Raw genomic sequence first — 20,873 nt, 5'->3', positions numbered from 1 at the left:
TGTAATATAATATTCTAAATATTTGGCATTCATAAAAATAAAACCTCTTCAAATTAATTTAATAAAATATTACCAGCTTACATTTTTTTAAACGTGGCTTACACATATATGCCAATGCATATTTGACCACACAACTACTCGTTTGCCCCACAGTGAGCCACGAGCTTTCAGCTGCTGGCCGTGCGCATGTATGGCTTGCAAGTGTTGGTGCGGCTGCTGCGCTGAACCTGCGAGACCGAACCTAAAGCTGAAGCTGAAGCTGAAGTCGCTGGAAAGAAACAGTTGAAAAGCACGGTTCAAAGCAGGCGGTCGCATTCTCGCGTGTAAAGTGTGTTGTGTGTCGACCAGTGTAAGCCACGATTCGAGTTGGTATCGAGTACTGAGCACGCTTAGCAGTGTACTGGGTGCAGTTCGCGGTCGGTGCCTGGAATCATTCTCTCTCCCGCTCTCGCTCTTCTCAAGCCGTCGGTGCGTCTCTATCTCGAGTCTCCAGCCAGCGGGTGTCTGTGTGTGTGCGAGTGTGAGTGCTGCTGATTTTGTGTATAATTTTTTGCGCGCGCTCAATCAAAACAGAGCTGCTGTGCGTACCATATTCACTGTTATTAGTTCCTTGGCCAAAAAATTAGAGATTGAGCCTTAACCCTAACAAAAAGCTTAAATTCCGAAAATACCGAAATCATAAAATCTCCAATTCAAATATTCCGGAATCATTGCAGGGTCGTTACTCTTCGACGTGCCCCGTAAATAAATTATTAAGAGCTCGCTCCGCAGCGTGCCCATATTTTACAGGTAAGTTTTTGCGCATTTGTCAAATAAGAAGAGCAAAAAAAAAAAAAACGAAAAAAAAGAAAGTACAAGAAAAGCAGGGCAACAAAATACGCCAAGCAAATGCTACTGTTCGCAGGAAAAAGCATCCACATCCACATTCACCCACCACCGCCCACTGCTGCCCACGCCCTTGGGCATCTCGTTCAGCCCTTCATCCGGGGCCCAGCCCTCGACCATCTTCATCGTTCGTTTTGTTGATACGCACACGCTTTTTGCGTCGTCCACCCCATCTCTTCCCGTTTTTGGCTCCTTTTTGGCGCCCCACCTCCTGCTTCCTTGGATGCTGATTGCTGATGCCCGCCCCCACTGCGCTCCTGGATTCCCTTTTGCCCTCCTGCTTTGCGGTACCGTTGCCTTCTCCGGCCACTGCCCTCGCATCTGTGCCACTTTTCAATTGCGCGGCATTTCTTTACGTTTATCACTTGTTCCCAACCTCACCTTTCCTTCACCTTGGGCAGTGCGAAAAATATCTACAAACTCCTTTTAAATTTTGGTGTTTTTAATAAGGAGTATATTGAGATTGAACATTAAATATTTAAATAGTTCTTAAGTTTTATATTTTAAAAAATTCCCAAAAATTAAGTATTAAAGATATTATATACATTTCATCTTATCCAAAGTTTTAATATAATTTTCGTCTTTGGCATTCCTGCTTTAAGCCAGGGAAAAATAATCTCCCCATTTACATATATTGATGAAAAAAATGTTATGTTTGATTTTGAATTACAAAATACTTTAAAAATATTACAGATATTTTAATTATGGGTGGAATTTAGCACAGGGAAAATAGAATCCAATAAATAATTGAAATGGACTTTATGTAAAAGTTAAAAGGCAGCTTAATATTATATTGTAATCTTACAATGTTGAGTGAAAGAGTCAATTCCCATTTTCTAACCTACATATATATATCGATGATTATTAACAATAAAGCTTTTAAACCTGAATAAGAAACTGCATTTTAAGAATATTTTTTCCTGTGTAAGGCTGCAGTGAAAGGTTCCCTTTTGCAATTTGCTCTTTTTTTCTCTCACGTTTTTCCCCCATTTCTTTTCTTTTTTTCCGGTGTGTGTGTGTAAATTTTTGTGCAATTTCTTTGGCTCCACCGCCATTCGCTTTTTGATCTTGAAAACATGCTGACTCCGGGTTCTCCAACCCGTTGCCCTTCCCCGCCAGCGACTCCCCCTCCATGAGCCCCCATTCTGGCGAACAACCTGTCCGCTCATTGAGAGCCGAACGAGTTTGTCAGGAAAACCAATAAAGCAAGTAGAATTGTTTATTGGAAACGAGAGAAATAAGAGAGGCCGCCAGTGCAAAAGCCCAACAAATCTCGCATTCGATGTACCACTAAATGGGGGAATGGGGCTACGAGGCTGATTATGCTTACTTTCCAGAACTGCAGACTCACTTTTATTTTGTTAGTTTATTCTCTCGTGAAATTACCAATTAAATTATTCGAAAACGCTGCGCTTTGCACGGAAACGCGGGGAATTATATAAACATTACGTGACCATAAATTTATGTTTGATGCTTATCATTCAATAATAACTTTGCATGAATATAATCTACAGAGATATTTATTTTATTTTCATATATTAAATAACTTTAAAGATCTAATTATGCATCCTAATTGGAGGTATTAATCCGATTTTCCTTTTAAACTTCATTCACTTATTCGCATAAAAGAGCAGCTAGTATTTTTGACATTTTCATAAATGTTTAAACTGAAAGTTTTGCCAAATAAAACTATACAGTTTTCCTCTGGAGTTGCAAGCTAATTAATTATTTATGGCTTGGTGAAATGCGCCACAATCAACAAGGGAGTTTATTTAAAAAAAACCAAAGGGAAGAAAACAAATGTTTAAATGAATTTGTGATGAACCTAGAAACGAATTTCAATGTATTTTAAATGACATATCTCTTTAAAAGACAAAAGAAAACTATAAAACCAATGCAATTTTTTTTAGAAATCTTAATATTATTTCTCTTTTAAAAGGATTTTTCCTCTATAAATCTCGAATAGAAGAATGGTTGGTGCTTCCTGGAATTTATTCAAATGACGCTGACCCTTCTAGTCAGAAGTTGTTAGTTCTAGAGAACCCATAATTTCTCTGCAGTTTTTTAGTGCTTCCTTTCTTGGTATCATCCCACTCACATCTTGATTGCCTTGGGGGGTTCGGCGAAGCACCTGCCAATTGGGATTGAATAATTGGCTTGCTGCTGCCTCCCCTAGCTTCGAGCCAACTGGATAAATGGAAAACTAAAAGGCTCACAAATCTCAGAGACCGGAGTACTAAGCAGGTGCTGAGATAAGGAGTTATTTACTTCAAACAAAATCGAGGGGAAATGGTTTGGCTCCCGAAACTTTGCACTAACATTTTGAGGAGGGTTTTCTTTGAAGCGAGTCGCAGGCGTGACAAAGCGATTCACAGCAGTCGGAAAACCGTTAACTGTATTTGCCAAAGCCAACCCGTTTTGGCAAACAGAACTTGGTCTAAAGAGTTGCCCAAACTTTCCATTGGGAAATCGCCGGCGCAGTTGAGTAGAGAAGCGGTGGGGTGAGCTGAACTGAATTGAGCTGAGCTTGGCTCACGCTAATGCACAGCCAAAAGGCAATAACTCAATTGGCAAATATCCGCAGCAGTCGCAGAACCATGAAGCCTGACTCTCCGAAATGTGCAACATAATTCAATTAGTGGTATAAAAGGTCTACAAAGCACACAAATAGAAGCCTGTCGAAACGTCCGCCCTAAAAACACTGAGCCAAATCAGGGTTGTATAACAAATTAAATGACTCTAAACCTAGTTAATAGTTAACTGAACTTTTAGACGATATATCAAACATTCCTTTGACTTTCAAATAACAGTTTTCATTGACTACTAAACCCTAAACCTTTTGCTTAACTAACCAATACCCTTCAGAATCAATTATAACTTTATTAAAACACTTCCTAAATAATCATAATCACTCTATGCATTTTTCTTCGAGTGCAGATCGAGGTGACGCCTCGGCGAGCATGAAATTTGCCAAAGGCCAATGGATTTATCATATATTTAGAGCAGAGCAAACCCCTTGGTTTGGGGGATATATAGACGCTGGATTTATTTGTCTCTGGTAGCCCCGAAACTCACAGTTAAATGGCTTTTTTTTACAGCCGTTCCAAGGTGAACGGGTCACCATGAACAGGGTCGAACTGGACCCAGTCCATGTATCTGTATCGAAGTCAGCGACTCCACCAAAATGTATCTGCATCGGGTTACGACGTGTTGCGCATGCGTTGTTGTCTCTGTCTCTGCATATTTTATGGTAATTCGAACTTGATCCACTCGCCGCCTTGGACTTTCACACAGGCAGGTTCGCTGCCACCCTCGGGATAGGAGTTGTTAGAGTTCCTCGATGGTCCGGTGGAATTTCCCACAGCCAACTTGGATTACACTGGCCTTTCTGTTTGTGGCTCAAATTACAGCCGCCCAAGTTCACTGCCTCCACTCGGACGTTCGGTCAGTCGGCGGTGGCAATTAAAATCAAACCAGCAATTCTTCATCCCGGCAACACTTCATTCCAGCATTAGATCTCCGCCAGATTGCCTTAAATTGCCTGCACTTTCAGCGGAAGCACATGCATTTTTCGCGTGGCAGTCCCACTGTCCACTGTCTTCTGTCCCCTGTGATTTGCGGCAATTGTTGACCATCTGGTTGACCACCTTTCCTGGGATACCTAATGGCCCGGCCCCAGCTGCTGTGGCTTTCTACCACTCCAATCGATTCGGATGTCGAGTTGGTTGTCTTTGTCTCAATGTACAATAGTTGGTTTGAACTGCAGTCCCTAACGTTTCTATTGACAATGCAAGTTGTCATTGATTTAAGTTAATTAAAAGTCTCTGTCAGTTGGGAGGGTTAAGCTTCAAGAGGGGAAAACTAAACGTGGACGTACAACTAATCCGGGATTTACAAAGCCTTAACTACTGTTGAGTTGGGGAAACCATTGATTTGTACAGTTTTTTTTATAGATTAGAAAGGAAAATTAAATGAGTTTAAGTTGAGTTTAGTTTCAACTATGCTATAAATAAAGTTTTTAAAAACAATAATTAAGACAGTCTGTAGGTAGCTGTTGGAGAGGCATCCGGAAGATGATGAAGAATTAATTTAGTAACAACTTGTTTACACTTTCTTTAACCCCAAGACTGTGTAGTTAATCAATAACTATTATCCACTTGAGACTTTCCCAGAATGTCTTTGAAGAAAAGCTATCTCTAGCTTGTTATGACAAGAGTTCACCTCTAAGCTGATGCCTCTCCTACCTTCGTAATCACCTCTCAAGCCCTGTGGCAATTTTCCACATTTAATTCCCCTGTCCCATTTTCATTTCCCATGCCCCAGCAGGTGCCCCCAGACATAAATATTATATATATATTTCCCCGACTCTTTCGCTCCACACACACACATGATTAATGAATCGAAACTACTAATAACTGCACGCATTGTCCGCGAAGCGGACTGTAAAAAAGTGTTTACTTTCGCAAGCCATGAAAATCTCCAGACACGGCGAAAAAAAACACAGATCGTGATGATTGCGCAATTGGAAATGCGTAACTTTGATTTCTGGGCCTAATTGAGGCAAGGGAAACATGAAGCGGTGCCAGCAATTAACGCGGCAACCACTTTAATCGCCGCTCGCCCACTGAACGCGGACTCGGAAGCCCCAATCTGGGAAATACATAATGTATTTATTTGTGTTTAAGTATTTATAATTGAACGACATGTCGACGTGGATCGAGCAGCGCCATAAGTTCATTTTTGACGTCTTACTGCTTACGTTTTATTTGACTCTTTTTTGTTTTGTTTTTCTTTCGAAAAGAAAACAAAAAGTGAAAGTCCAAATATGCAAGGCGACGTGCTGCTGCAACAATGCATATTAATTTCTGGGGGCTCTTTTCCGTTTTGTTTTTGGAGATTGCGATGGCACGCCTCCGGACTTTTTGGAATTTTCTCTGGTGCGAGTTTGGCATATGCATAGCGATTAACACCCAAGAGCGACTTGGCCAATTCACCCCTCATCTTGGCCACTGGCCATCTGCGCATGTGCGGCCCAGAAGGTCTAACTTAGGCCGCCTGCCGTTTGGTATATACGTTTTTATTTGTGATGCAATTGTAGACGAGTTTTTAAGAGACACTAGGCACAGCAGGTGGCTGTATATATGGAGTCTACAGTTGCACTTAAAGTGGGTCTAGTTTGCTTATTTGGTTAAGTTTTATTTGCCATCAAAATCGGAGCTGGCCAGCGCAGAGATTGCATAAGTTAACGCCCAAAAAGTTGGAGTAAGCGGAGTACCCTTTTACTTGCTTATAATTTTTGTGTGGACTTATTTTTAAACTTTATGAGTTGTAACTTTCATTTTTTACTTTTAGTAAGAGATAGTGTTTTTTTTATAAGTTTTATAAGTTTCCCATTACCTATGACAACATTAAAAGCATTAACAAGTCCTCACTTTAAAACACTTATTTATTATACCCATTGTAGGGTATTATAATTTAATTAACAGAAGGAGTCACTTCCGACCCTATAAACCGTATATATTATTGATCAGCATTAAAAGCTGAATCGATCTAGCCATGTCCGGTTGGAAATAATTTTTTTTTGAAAATTTTCAAAAAATTCAAAATTTTATAAGGGGTTACATCATTAAAATTGTCAAAAATTGGCAAAAATTTTAAATTTCTTAAACCGTATATAGAGTATGCAGATTTGTTAACCTAATAAAAACTAACACAAAAAAGCTTTCCGAATTAAAATTAATAATTTTTTGACTTAGTTATAAGTTTTTTAAATATTGATTCGTCGTACAAAATATTCATATAAAAATATTGATAAATATCGATTTAAAGAATATTTTAAGCTTATCTATGTTCATTTTTAATTCAATCCTTTGTTTCAATTGAAAACTTCATGGGTTTATAAACTGCGGCTTCCCAAACTTAGTTTCCCTTCTTGTTTTAATTTATTTTTCACTACATAGCTTTAAGGTCTTCAAAATACTTGTAGGTATTGTAGGGTTCCCCTTGTTTATTATTTAATATATTCACTTAGAACTTATAAAAACACTCACGCTATCTTTCATGCAGTTTAAGTTTTACCCCAACTTCTCAGGCTTCTTTTAGGAGCATTTATTTAAAGATTTCTATCGCAAGAAAGTACAAAAGTACACTCAATCTGAAACATAAATCTTAATAGTGATGGAAAATCTAACCAGATAAATTTAACCCTTTTTTCGCTGGCACATTCTGTTCTCACATTCAGGCCTGGAAGGCCAGGAAGTAGTGGGTCTCCGTTATTAGATAAGTTACATCGCCGCCCTGGGGAGCAGGGCCTTAAAATTGCGAACATCACCCAGAAACTTCCCACATAAATTTAGCTGGGACTGGGACTCGTACTCGTACTCGCACTCATATTCATACTCACATTCACATTCACATTCACACTCTGACACTCGGACTCTCACTGCGATATTTCACCGCAGTTGCAGCAACTCTTGTGTGTGCACTTCTTTTTCCACTCCCATGCGTGTAGATACTTTTTACTCTTACGGACTGAAACTGAAATGAACCGAACCGAACTGAAATACTTGCCCCACAGCCCGGTGAGTGAGTTGAGTGAGCTTGCAAAATATCGAATGAGAAGCATTGATTGCATTGCATATTTCGCCTATTGCAATTGCCAAATGCAAAATGCCGAAATTTATAGGAGTTTTTTGTGAAAATTACTTCCATCCTTTCGTGTGTATGTTTTGTTTTTTTTTATGGTGGGGGAAGTGGCCAAAGGTTATGAATGTGAAAGTTGAGCCCGGTTGGAAGGAAAAGCAAATGTGAGCTGTTAAGCGCATTGAACTTGGCCCCCAAGGGGCCAAAAGAAAGTTAAGTAACCAGCGAGGAGAGAGATCATAAAGCCGCAGTCGCGTGTGGATGCAACTGTCACTGTTGCCATGTATCCGCCAGATACTCGTACTTATTTCATTTAAATGTATGAAAACTGAGCTCCTCTCTCTCCCGCTTACTTACTTAATGCCGCAATTTGCGGCACCCCGTGACTAGAGGTGGGAATTATCTAAACGGGAGGCACCTTAATCCACCGGGATCGCCGGCATCTGCTCGTTATCCGCCCACGCGGCTAAGGGTTACGAGTCGCTCTCCATGTCTGGTATCCCCACAACTTTAATGGAAATTTATTTGCATCTGTTATGAATTGAAGTGACAGCGGGCGTTGGTTATGTCTGTTCCATGTACCGAGGACTATGTACATACAACATACTCTGTGCACACTCTGTTTTTGTCTCTCAAATGCAGGAAATTGTCGCTCCAACGCAACACACAGGGCGTATGTGTAATCTCGCCGCAACACAATGGCATGTGAACTCTCAATTGAAAAGCCCCAAAAAAAAATGGAAATTACACAGCTACTGCCGCTGAAATGGCACAATTGAAGTTGAATTGTTTTTAGTTAAAGCTAGAACGCTAAAGAGGAAGTGAGGATGAGTAATTTCTAACACAAATTTATAGTTAATGGGGGTTTAAAATATATGAATAAATAAAAAAACATCTGGGAAAATCATTGGAAATTGTTTTAATTACCAGAGCTTTATCTTAACTTTAACTTTTAGCTTACTTTGCAAGAAATATCAATTTAAAAGTCAAATACTTTATTTTAAATTCCCTCAATTCAATGAATTCTCTGTCAGTTTTATTTAAAATGCAGAAAAATACAAAGTATTTGTGCAGAAAAGGAACCGCACACAGACTCACTCTCTGTTGAAGTTGTAAAATAAGTTGCACAAGAACAAGCCAACATCCTACCACGATTCTGGCCAACTGATTTATATGCATTGGTTATATAACTTGACTTCCATTATTATTCCAAACTTTTGTATTTTCAAATCAACAACTTTGATTCGACTTTCCGCCTCTTTTTCGGTCTTTGTTTGTCTTTGTTGAAACGCCTCATTATGCTACGCAAACAGAGAGGGACAACAGAGAGACAGTTTAAAGCATTTCATTATTTTATTGATGGAAAGTGAAAAAAAACCAGTAACAATAATGATCATAAAAATAGTGAGAAAGGAGAAGGCACATTTGCCAGCTCATTATGGGCCAAATAAATGTAAGTGTGTCAACCTCGTTCAAGCTCTGTAATTCAGACGGACAGCTGCAGATGTATAGATACTTATACACACAGATACAGATACAGATACAGATAGAGCTATGGATACATTAACCGTCTTGCAGGCGCATAACTGGAGCAATGAGCTATAATAAACCAAAAGTCGAGACACATTGAACAAATTCTGGTTCTGAGCGTTTCACTTTTCAGCAGAGGGCAGCCAAGAGAGAATGAATAATTAAAACGAACAAAAAATTAATAAAGAAATGAAGTGGGCTGCCCGAGGGCGGTGTGGGGTTAGCTACTCAATTAAGTAAATATATATATGTATATATGAGTAGGTATATGCAAAGTTTCATTTCTTTTTGTCCACAATGTTGGTAATTGGCCCCAAAATGCTCTCATTCCTACTCGTTCTGCTATTTACCTTAAACTAGGTCAGTGTCTGAAATATTATTCCGCGACTCGTTTCGTTTCGCGTTCTTGACAAAAATTTGATGCTAAAGCAAAATTATTTGGGTGGGTCAAATAATTACCCTTCTCAGTATTCCACTTGAAACTTGTAGGAGAAGCTCTTTCTCATAATGAGTAATTTCTTATGAATTTTCTATTACTTCAATTTCTAGAATTATCTCAACAGAGAAGATGAAGTGGAATCTTTGAAATTGTTGAGTAGACTTCGCCGAAATGATTACAACTTTATCATTTTAATAGAATGCCAATGTCTGCTTTTTATCAACAAAATCAAATCAAAATTTGCATATATCTTCCATTAAATATCTTCTTCACAAATTTTTGACATTTTCTGATTTACCTATCTCTCTTTTAGCAAATTAAAGTTTTGACATTTTACCCATTTTCATTAAAAGTTGTCAAACCCATTTGCATATCAGCATGCCGCCATCGCCGCCTTCCATGCTTTCGTAATCAAATCTAGAGTAAAACTTTTGAAAATTTCCTCAAACCCGCTGCAGCGTAGTGAAAAAATGCACAAAAATGTATCGCATAACTCTGCTAAATGGCCAGACGTGTCTGGGTATCTTTTGGCCGGTTAGCCAGTTGGCTATTTGGCTGTGTTGTTTGGTGACAGCCTGACTACCAGTTTTCCACAGTGAGAAATATGTAATTGCTATGATTTTGGGAAAATACCAGATTTGTTGAAAATGATGTACAATTTAAAAGATAAATAAAAGTATAATGATTACAAGAAATAAAAGAACACTGTATAGAACATAATAAACCTTTTTAAAATGTACTATTTCATCTGGATTTAGATAGTATTTCAAGGTGAAAGTTAATCATTGAATCCTCATTGGATCAGTTATAATTAGAGAAAAGCTGATCCCTCTCTAAGCCTTAATGATGACTTAAACTTAAACTCGAATAAATTCCCAATTTAATCACATATGTAATAGTATTTTTTCGCAGTGCCTTTACCATTGCGCTCTCGTAATACGAGTTGGTGGCTTGGGATTGGGGCGTTGGCATCGCCAAGCCTCGCTTATGGCACACGGCTTGGTCCAGTGCACATGGCCCAAACGGAGCTGTCAGGTGTTAAATTGGCAAGCCATCAAACGGCGGCAAACATGGCAACAAACATTGCCTGCGAGGCGAGTAGGAGAAGACCATTGACCTAAAAAAGCAGAGTCAGAGCCCCAGACAAAGGCGGCCTCCTCTTCAACTCGAAGACCTACGGAGTCTCTGTGACTTCTTTTCTCGTCTCGTGCTAAAGCCCACTAATTATGTCAAATTAACGCACTTCAACTGATTATATAAGCAAACTAGCCAAATAGCAACAACTATTTGAAATAAAGTTGAATGACTTTACAAAAGTACACAAATTAAATGAGCAAAAAGTCAGTTTTGTTTGACACTCAATTAGCCTTACGTGAAAAAGAGGGAGAAACAGAGAGCTGACTGTCTGTGTGTGTAAGATTCAATTAATTAAACCATCCCAAGTTTTAATTTTGGCAAAAAGTCCTTCGAGTTAAAATTCCTGTTGTAAATTCCGGGCTGCCTTCGCCTTTATTCAAATTTGTCGCTCCAAAAAGCTAACAAAGTTATTTGCGCCCGGCTTCATTCGCCTTATATTTGCATTAATTAAGCAAAAATTTTATAAATAAATTGATTGTGCTGTGGCTCGTGCGGCAACAAAGGCGATATCAAAAGCGTCAACAAAAAAACAACACCAAACTGAAATGTCAATATTGCGCTATATTTTTGCTCAATTAATGGACTTTAATTCCAGTTGGATAAGTTCGGGTTTAAAGCCTTTTTATATATATATATATATTTTTGTGTTTTTTATTGGGGACACAAATTTAGCAATCAGGGGAGACAAAGAAAAAAGTTTTATTGACAAACCTTTTTTTTTATTCGAGGGATAGACAGAGGCAGAGTTGCCTAAAGTTTAAATCAGTTAAATTTGCTTTTTAATTGATTGGAAAAATATGATAAACCGCAAAAATGTTTGGTAATTAATAAAAAAGGTCGTTAAGAGAAATAAATTATATAAATACATTATTAATTAGAGCAATTAAATATGTAGTTTGGATTCATAATTAAAAAGTGATGGAAACCTAAGACAAAAAATGGTTAATAAGCCTGGGGAGCTAATTTAATAATGGTTATTAATGTATTTTATTTTCTCAAAAGCCTTATTGCTTTATACTGTGCTTAAGCTGTAGTATATCTTTTATGTATTTTATTTCCTCAAATATATTGAGCAAAAGAAGAGATAATTACATATTTTATTAATACAAATCCCATAGAAATCAATTGACATTATCAAATACTGCATTTGAACTGGAACTTTAAATATGAAATACGTTCCATGAAGCACAAATATTTATACAGAATAATTTAATATAATTCCTTCATCCGGTCAACGTCATTCCAACCAGCTAGATTCCCAAGCCGATTTAGGCATTAACATTCCACTCAGAGCTCCCATTTAACACATGTGTATATATATGCATATAGTATATGGATGCAAGTAGTTCCCACATGAGGCATCCCAGTCATAAAATCATTTTAATCCGCCTGCTCCCATATGCATGGATGAGGGACACCCACCCACCTGCATTTAAGTACTACTTGGAGAGAAAGAGAGGAGGTGACCCAATTGAGGCTTATTACTCTATAATTTAATTACCAAGACCGGGGAAGTGGCTATAAAGACATAGCCACCAAGAGAACACAGAATTTCTCACGCTTTGACAGATAGAAAAGTGGCTTCTGTGGTTTTCTCCGGCACTTTTGGTTTCGAGCATGATGAGTTTTCCCCCGATTGCTTCTTGTTGTAGCTTTTCTCATCCAGAGTCAGCCAGCAAATCAAATCGGAATTGGAATCGAAGAGGGGAAAAGGGGAGTAAGGGAAATAGAAAGCATTGGCAATACATGAAATTTCTAAATTCTTGGCAAGCCAGTGAACGTGACAAGTGTGAAAAACAAAACCAAAGTGGACACCAACATCTCCCCATCGAAGAAGTCGAACGGAAGAGTTATGGCCAAGGGTTTCGACAGCCTTCTCAGCATTTTCCTCTGAACTCTGTCTTTTTTCCGCCACTCTATTATTATTTCTTCTTTTTTTTTAATTAATACAAGTTACGACTTTCTTTAACCCATTTGGATGGCAAAGAGAGAGATGCTGTCTGCAAGAAAATGACTTTTAGTCCCACAATTGAGCTCCGCTCGAATTTCCTTTTTGCAAGAAAATACTTTAATCACCTCTGTACCCAAACCAAAAACAAAATAACAAAAAATGTGCATTGTTGTGTTCGAGAGAGGAGCTCCCTAGACTTCAGCTTCCCCAGAAAAAACTAAACTTTCTACAGCAAAAAATATGCTGTATGTATGAGCATGTGCAAGCATTTAATTACGCAAATACAATAAACAAAAGCCTCGAATTCAAGTCAGCTTTGAAGCCCATAAATTTGTAATTTATTTTGCGGTTTTACTCTGTGTTTGTTTTTTTTCTGCATTTATTTGATGCATATTTAATTACATATACAAAAAAGATTTATGCTATAGAGATCAGTACACAAAGGAAAAAGTAACCATTAAATATTGAAATATAATTTAAAAGTTTATATTATTTATAACGTTTAAATAAATATACAGCTTTGATTTAGATACTAAACAACTTCCTCTTTCACCTTCAAATTTTCGTTGAACACTTAAAATCCCCTGTTTAAAAATAAAGTAAACCTCATTATAATTGCAAAATAAAGTATAGCTTTTCTGGAAAGACCTAATTCGTACATATTTGTTTTACATTATTCTGTAATGTTTTCCCCATCTGATATTTGTGTGTTTGTGCACCCATATATATCCTTATATCCTTCTATATCTAAAGCAGATCTTCAGACTTAATATTTGAGTTTAGATGAAATGCTGATGCTGAGCTGGCTAAAATGCTGCCAATATTTTCCATGCGCCCCTTGAAAGTTAATTACAAGATTTGGCTCGAACACGCGTGGGTGTGTCATTGGTGTTATGTGTGTGTGTGTGTTAGCCACGAAGCCCTATATGTGTGTGTGTGGGCTAATGGCAAGCTTTTGAATTTTGTATGGAACTCATGGCATCCGATACGAGCGCCGAGAGACGAGAAACGAGAAACCAGTAGTGGGTTTAGTGGGTGGCAGTTAGAAGCTTTTCCACTCGGGCGGAGAATTAATTAAAGCTCCGATTTGCACAGCAGCCTAAAAGATAGATAAAAGGTAAAAGTTGAAACAGTTAACGATAAAATCACAGTGGGGCAACCGATTAAGTAAATATTTGCCAAGCAAATATATAGATTCAGAAAGTGAGAACAACCCAGGCATTGTCAATTGTTGGCAAACGCACAAATATTTACGCTTTTATTATGGCCTCTGAATTTCAACAATTATCCAGCAAATCCGGTATTTTAATATGCAAATCTGGAATGCAAATACAAAATAAAGATTCTCAGCTGCTAAATCTTTAAGCCGAGACAAATGACTTCCAAAACAATACCTTTAAGCCCCTCCATATTATGGATTCAATGTCACAGCCATTAGCCACTATATGCACATCCGTTGAATAGTCATTTGCTTGGCTTTATCAGCAGAAATTTTAAACTAATTTAAAGGCAGAACGTCAAGTACAGAGAGCGTTTGGAGAAACAATGGAAAAGCAATTAAAAATTTTTGATAAACTTTTGCCGAGTTAAAGGATAGAGTTGCATGAAAAGAGGTGCAGAAAAAAAGAGGGGTAAGTGTGGGTGTTGTGGGGATTTCAGCACCCACAAAAGCCCGGCTTATGTGTGTGTGTATGTGTGTGTGTGTGTGTGTGTGTGTGTATTTGTGGGCCCCTTGAGCGTTTCGCATTCAAGTACCTCATGCACTCAGTCTTCCTTTTTGTGTGAATGTGTGTGTAAGTGTGTTAACAGCTAAGGTTAAAATATTGTATTTAAAAATTATTAAAATCACATGATTTTTTAATTAGTTTTACAATACTTATTTAATTTATTAATTTACACCATTTCATATCTCTTTTAAAGGCTCTATAGGTTCTAATCGTATATTTTACTCTGTTCTAAGACAAAAAGTCTTACAAAAAGAATAAAAAAGAATCTGAGACGATAAATTTTCGAAAAAACGGAAACAGCTTTTCTATCATTACAGGGTATTATAAATATAGTCAAGCTTGCAAAACAGTGAAGTAATCATTTGCGACCCCATAAATCATATATATTATTGATCAGCATTAAAAACTGATTCGATCTAGCCATATCCGGTTGAAAATAATTTTTTCGAAAATTTTCCAAAATTTCAAAATTTTATAAGGGGTTACATCATTAAAATTGTCAAAAATCGACAAAAATTCAAAATTTTTAAAATGTTATATTGAGTATGCAGTTTTATTAACCTAATCAAAACTAGCATAAGAAAGTTTTCCGAAATAAAATTAATGCATTTTTGGCTTAGTTATGAACATTTGAATCATTGATCCTATAGCTAAATTCAAGGTAATACAAACTTTGGTTACAGGAAGTTAGCTACATTTGTTGTTCTATAATAAATTACATAAATAAGTGTACGAAAGATAATATATATTAAATGAGTTTCTTTAAAACAAAATTATAAATTTACCAAAACAAAAACAGTTGGCAACAATCCAAATTACAGACCGAGTAATTATTCCACCAACCTTCCTGTTAAAGCCATATCATAAGAATTCAATTAGTATATATGTAGTAAATCGTGACTTTAGATACTTTCAGAGCTATTTTTGTGACCCCAGCTGTAGGTGGTAGCTTATGTGTCTGTGTGTGTTCACAATTACATTTTGGCCAAAACATCATTAGGGCCTCAGCGGGAGCGGATGGAAGGCAGGCTTTTACCGGGCTCAAAGGGACCAGAAAAAGAATGAGAACAAAAATGTTGGCAAGGAAAATGTTTGCCAGTATTTTTTCCATTTTTTTCTTTTTCGTTTTTTGTTTTTTGTTTTCAGCCGCGACTTGGCAACAGCCTCCCAAAAGAGAGGGACAGAATGAGAGGGCTTAGCTCCGCTGCCGAGTGTTCTACTTTTCAAACTTCAATAGCTCGTGACATTGTTTGTGTGTCTGTATATTTACCCAAATAACTATGCACATACACACACGCATTCAGAACTTGGCCAACAAACAACAACAACAGACTCTGAAAAGAAAAGTGGAAAAACGGGAGGAAAAAGCTGCTGCTGCTGCTGCTTCTGATGCTGCTAATGAGAAAGTTAACGCGGAACGCATTGCTAGAGATGCTGGAAATTGAGATTCTTGCCGAGACTCAATGAATTAATGAATGAACGAAAGCCAGTAATTTGACATGAGCAACTTCTAGCCTCGCTCTAGGGTATTAATGTATCTTGTATCTCTGAAAAAGCAGGCAGTTGTGTAAATTTAATTCATGTATCTTCTAGTTGAGCAACTTGTGCTTAACGATATTATTATCATAGGTAGAATAATGGCTCTATTGGTTGTGATATGTTGTTTTGGCTATTTAAACGGGAACTTATAACCAGTTTAATTTAAAATATCTCCCAAAAAGACTGGCAAAAGCAGGGAATTATTTGTAGATTGGGATTAAGAAGTATAAATGCTCAAATATGTCTAATACATTATGACATTTTAAAGAAAATACGCTTCAAGTTTAAAATCAAATATAAAGACTTCATTCAAATCTACAAAACTTCAATAAAATTTAACTTTTAATGGTATCAATCGGTGATTTTTAAAATAAGTAATATGTATCAAATAAAATTCTTTAAAATGTATTAAATATATACACAAATTTCCTGCATATTTGTTAGGGTATTCAAGTACCACATCGAACATTTCCTGTCGCAGTTATTCACTAATTTTTAACGGTCCCTTCACATGTTAATTTGTTAGGCACGAGGCACGTACATATTGTAGGTACAAACTTGGCCGATAACAAATGCAACATGGCTAGAAATACTTTTCTTGTTTATTTACACTTCTTGGTATTTTCGTTTTTATGTGTTACTCTTACCTTTTTTTGTTACCCCTTTTTTGTGACACTTTCTTTACGCGTGTGTGCCCAGCCGTGTGTGTTTATGGCACTTAACGTGAAATTAGGTAAATTAAGTAAAAATATTTTAATTCAATTAGAAACTAACTGTGGAATTTCTCTTTACCATTGCAGTTCGAGAGGAGCTCCCTGTGAGGAAAACAGCCGCAAGATTTCGAAAACAACGAAAATGGTCTTTGACTGCGGAGTCTGGTGTGCAAAGTATTTGCTTTGCATATTCAATTTTATATTTTTCGTAAGTACCCATGCACATTTAGGTGTATAATTTGTGTGATAGCTAGGTGCGTTTCCTCCTGTTGAAGCCATCAAATCCCATGAAATCCCATCCTATTCCATGCCATTCCGTCACATTACATTCCATGCAAAGTCAATCAAGCAAATCTCCGCGCAGGCGCTGTTGCTGCTGCTGTTTTTTTCCCCGCATTTTCAGCGCTTGGCAGCGGTTCATTGACTCCACTACTATAGTCATCATCATCATCATCATCATCATCATCATTGTGAGCTTTAGTGTGTTGATTGTTAACCTCATCATCGGCATTTTCGAATGCAATCAACATGGGCAGGCAACATAAACATCATAATAATAACAATCATCAACTGCGTTTGCATGTCCAGGGGGGTCTAGTGTTTTATGCTTCATGTTTTTTAATGCACTCGCCGGAAAAGGGTCTATAAAATATATTTTAACAACTTGAAGAGGCCCTTAAAGGATTATAAAGTGTTTGTTAGCAGAGACCTATAGGAATATTTTAAAAGAATTTGCAAATTACTTCCAGATATCTTTATACAATTTTGATAGGAAACAAAATAATAGATTCTACATATTATTTTTTGGAAAGGTTAAAGGTTTTTTTTAATTATTACTATAAAATGTTGTATCAATAATACATGGATATTTGTCTTATAGAATACTTAATATTTAAGTATACATTTCCTATTTAATCATCAAGTAAAAATGAGGATTTTAAGTTAATTTCAAACAAATTCTACAAGCTGAAAGTTTATCATAAAAATACAATTATTTTGGCATAAAATTATAATGTTAAACTTTTAAAAACATGTTTTTTAAAAATAGTCTATTCCTTTCACAAAAAATTGGATTTTATCTATAAGTCATAAAGTTTTAAAGCTGTTTTTTTAAGCTGAGAAGTTAATACTTAATCTCGCAAAGATTATAGTTACAAATATGTATACATTTCCGAATAGTATCTAAAATTAAAGCAAACAATCTCCTCTCAAATGCAGAAAAAAACACACTATCAATTCCCAAACTTCACTCCCTTTAATCCCAGTGCATAAACGCATAGCAACATTTACCTGTACCCGTATACACACACATATTTACACGACTATTTTCGATGTCTTTTGCAGGTGCTAGGCACAATTATATTCGGAGTCGGACTATGGCTGGCCGTGGACAAGCACTCGCTGATTGCTCTCCTCAAGCTGGTCGAGAGCGAGCGCATTGAGGTAAGACGAAGTAACTCCCAATCCCCGCCCAACTCCGGGTGAAAGTGTTGCCACAGAGGCAGCACACACCCCCAGCTGAGACCCCGTTAAACCGAAAAACCACTGCACTCTATCCAATTATAACTCAATTTAATACTATACGCAATTCATTGATATAGAAATCAAGAGCTACAAAATATAGAAAAGCCACCCCACAAATATAGATTCAACCTCACGTGCAGGTCCTCCTTTAGTAATTGTCGGTACTGGAACTGCGATTATTAAAAAAATATAATTATAGAATAAACTAGTTGCTCAGGGGTGGAATAAAAAAATGAAAGCCCTAATCAAAGTGCACACGATGTGCATTGTGTTTATTGACAAACTGGTCAACAATGGGGGATGGCTTTTAATGTTTATTGTAACTGTAATTGGGTTGGAATACTTACTTTACTTTACTTACTAGTTGCAGATCCACCCCCTTTTAGGGTACTAAGCAGGGAATTTAGATATAGTAGAAACTAGTTAGTACGAGCATTTAAAAGGGGATATTTATGCGCTTTATTAAACTTATAGTTTAAAGGAAAAATATTTTACATACAAAGAATTAAACCCAGCAATAGGTCTTATAAAAAATGAATCTTTAATCAAGCAACACTTATCAGTATTAAATTCAATTTAACAATTAAAAATTGCTCCTTTAAACTTAGTAAATTACCTTCCTTAACGTTTTTTGAGTATAACTTCTTAATAGCTCAAAGAACTTTATTTTTTCTATCAATTTCCATTCAATATAAACTGTATAAACCCCCTTTAACTTTATGATTTCAAACAAAAACTCTTGAAACTTGCACAAAAAATGTACAAATCGTTGTTTAAAGTGGTGCCCTTAGCTCATACATCCACAAAGTTTTTTTTGCAACAACTGCGACAAATTCCATCAAAAGTTGCATGTCCAAAGTTTTCTGCGTGTGTGTGTTTGTGGAAAACCCCTTTTTCCTATCTGACTCGACCACATTGAGTTTTTCGCTTTGGCAAAACAAATGAAAAGTGCACTCACACGGAGGTACTAATTGCGGGGTCGCCCAGGATAGACATGAAATCAGAAGCTAATTGTAAATGCTTAGCAGGAACTATAACATCATACCAGTGTGTATGTCAATGAACTGATGACTTTCTGTCCAAAGGTCCACTCACTCATTTAGCTGAGATATATTTCAAAATCTGCCTACGTCAATTACGGGGGCTAAATATGCGTATAATTGAATTATACCAATGAGGAAAGACACATTACTTTCGTTTGGTTAGTTCAAAGTTTAATTACGTATACGCAGTGAAGACATCATCCGCAATTACTACGTTTACCATTTATATTACTTATTTTCTTTGTATTTGTATTTGTATTTGTAGCAATTTACACAGCCGCAGGTCATAGAGCAACTGGCCTATGTTCTCCTCGTCATCGGAGCCGTGATGTTCTTCATGAGCTTCTTGGGCTATCTGGGGGCCATGCGAGAGTCTCGCTGTCTGCTGTCGACGGTAAGTGAATAATATTGAATATACATAGTTTGTGGGCACTAGTGTGCAATGGAAATGGAAATTGGAAGTTCTGGGAGGAAAGTGACAAATTTTAAAGGTTTACTGAGGGAACTTGGGCTGCTGACAAGGTTGTAAAAGCTATGATTTTCCTCTTGCAATATCCAGCATCTTCTTTGTCGGCCCCAAAACGCAATGTCGCAAATTTGCATTTCCTCTGCCCCTTGCAATCAATGAGTCCAATCAGAGCTCACAGCTTTACGGTCTTGCATCATCGATACATTGTAAATGAAAGATGCCCAGTTACTTCGGGGACTGAGATTCGATTCGAGTTTGGCCGATTGCCAGGCATTTTCAGTTGCAGACGCTTTTTGTTTGCATGCCACCGAAACTTTTCCGTTTGCTGAAGAGGATTTCTTCTATCATTTGACTTTGGCTTTTTTGGTTGGAAAAGCCAGAGTGGATACACCAGAGAAAGTTGTACAATGTAGACAAAGTCTTTGTATAGGTAAATTATCAGATATATGTACATAGATACAGGTATGTATGACTGAACGATTGGTTTCCAACGAGAGGGACAAGCCCTTCTGTTGGTCTGTGAGTTGAATGGTAATTTCTCCCGCTTGGAAAGAATAATTTACATTTACAAGTGTCCAGGGGGGGACCTGGGGGACTTTCTATGGCAGAGAGTACGCACTCAGGTGATTGCAGTAATTAATAAACATTTTATCGCATTTACCTGCATTATTTACACTCGCCGGTTGGCTGACTGGTCGCACCCACCATTTCTGGGCTTGGCTTGGCTTGGGCCAGTTTAATTGCAGCGACAAAACAGGTGAATTTTCAATTTATGTTACCAAGGGAGCTGAGAGCTTAGAGCTGAATTAACCATGACGGAGGCAGGCGAATTGCGCATGCGCACCGTTGCCGAACACGCGACCTGCATGCGACCCTCTTGGGCGCAATTTGCACTTAAATTAGCCAAGGCCAGGCCATTTGGTTAACGCATCCCAAGGCCGCCCAGACCCAGCTCAGCTCAACGCATGGCTAATGTGTCTTAGCATTGATTTTTTCACTTGGTGTATTATGTGTATTTATTTTAGCCAAGTATAAAAGCTAAGAGATTGCAAATAGCCGTCGCACTTAAACGCTTTCAAATCGCTACACTTGCCATGGAAACAAAACAAAAAAATACAAGTGAAGCTGAGCGAACTCAGTGAGCTTGCACATGTGTATCTGACAGATGCATGGGCAGCCAGCTACCACCAACGCCCACGCTGGCTCAGATTAAATGCCGCCAGGCGTAACAGCCGCAACAACGGGCTACTAAAAGCGAGCATATCGGGCCAACG

At 37.5% G+C, this 20,873-nt stretch overlaps 1 protein-coding gene across 1 annotated transcript in view; it reads left to right on the top strand.

The window, feature by feature from the left end:
* The first annotated feature begins 176 nt into the window (after positions 1–176).
* The window catches only part of Tsp66E (Tetraspanin 66E), a 22,993-nt gene continuing 2,296 nt past the window's right edge, over positions 177–20,873 (top strand). Inside the window, exons 1-5 of the mRNA XM_020961007.2 lie at positions 177–520; positions 717–789; positions 16,651–16,771; positions 17,908–18,006; positions 19,396–19,524. Of these exons, the coding sequence (XP_020816666.1) occupies positions 16,706–16,771; positions 17,908–18,006; positions 19,396–19,524 (294 nt within the window). The 5' untranslated portion in view covers positions 177–520; positions 717–789; positions 16,651–16,705. The remainder of the gene's footprint in view (positions 521–716; positions 790–16,650; positions 16,772–17,907; positions 18,007–19,395; positions 19,525–20,873) is intronic.

The sequence above is a fragment of the Drosophila serrata genome, unplaced genomic scaffold (assembly GCF_035046125.1).
Source record: "Drosophila serrata isolate PLE 108 unplaced genomic scaffold, ASM3504612v1 contig_272, whole genome shotgun sequence".
In the NCBI taxonomy this organism is placed as follows: Eukaryota; Metazoa; Arthropoda; class Insecta; order Diptera; family Drosophilidae; genus Drosophila; species Drosophila serrata.
The sequence above is the reverse complement of the archived record's forward strand: the minus strand, read 5'-3'. Positions and strand labels throughout refer to the sequence as shown.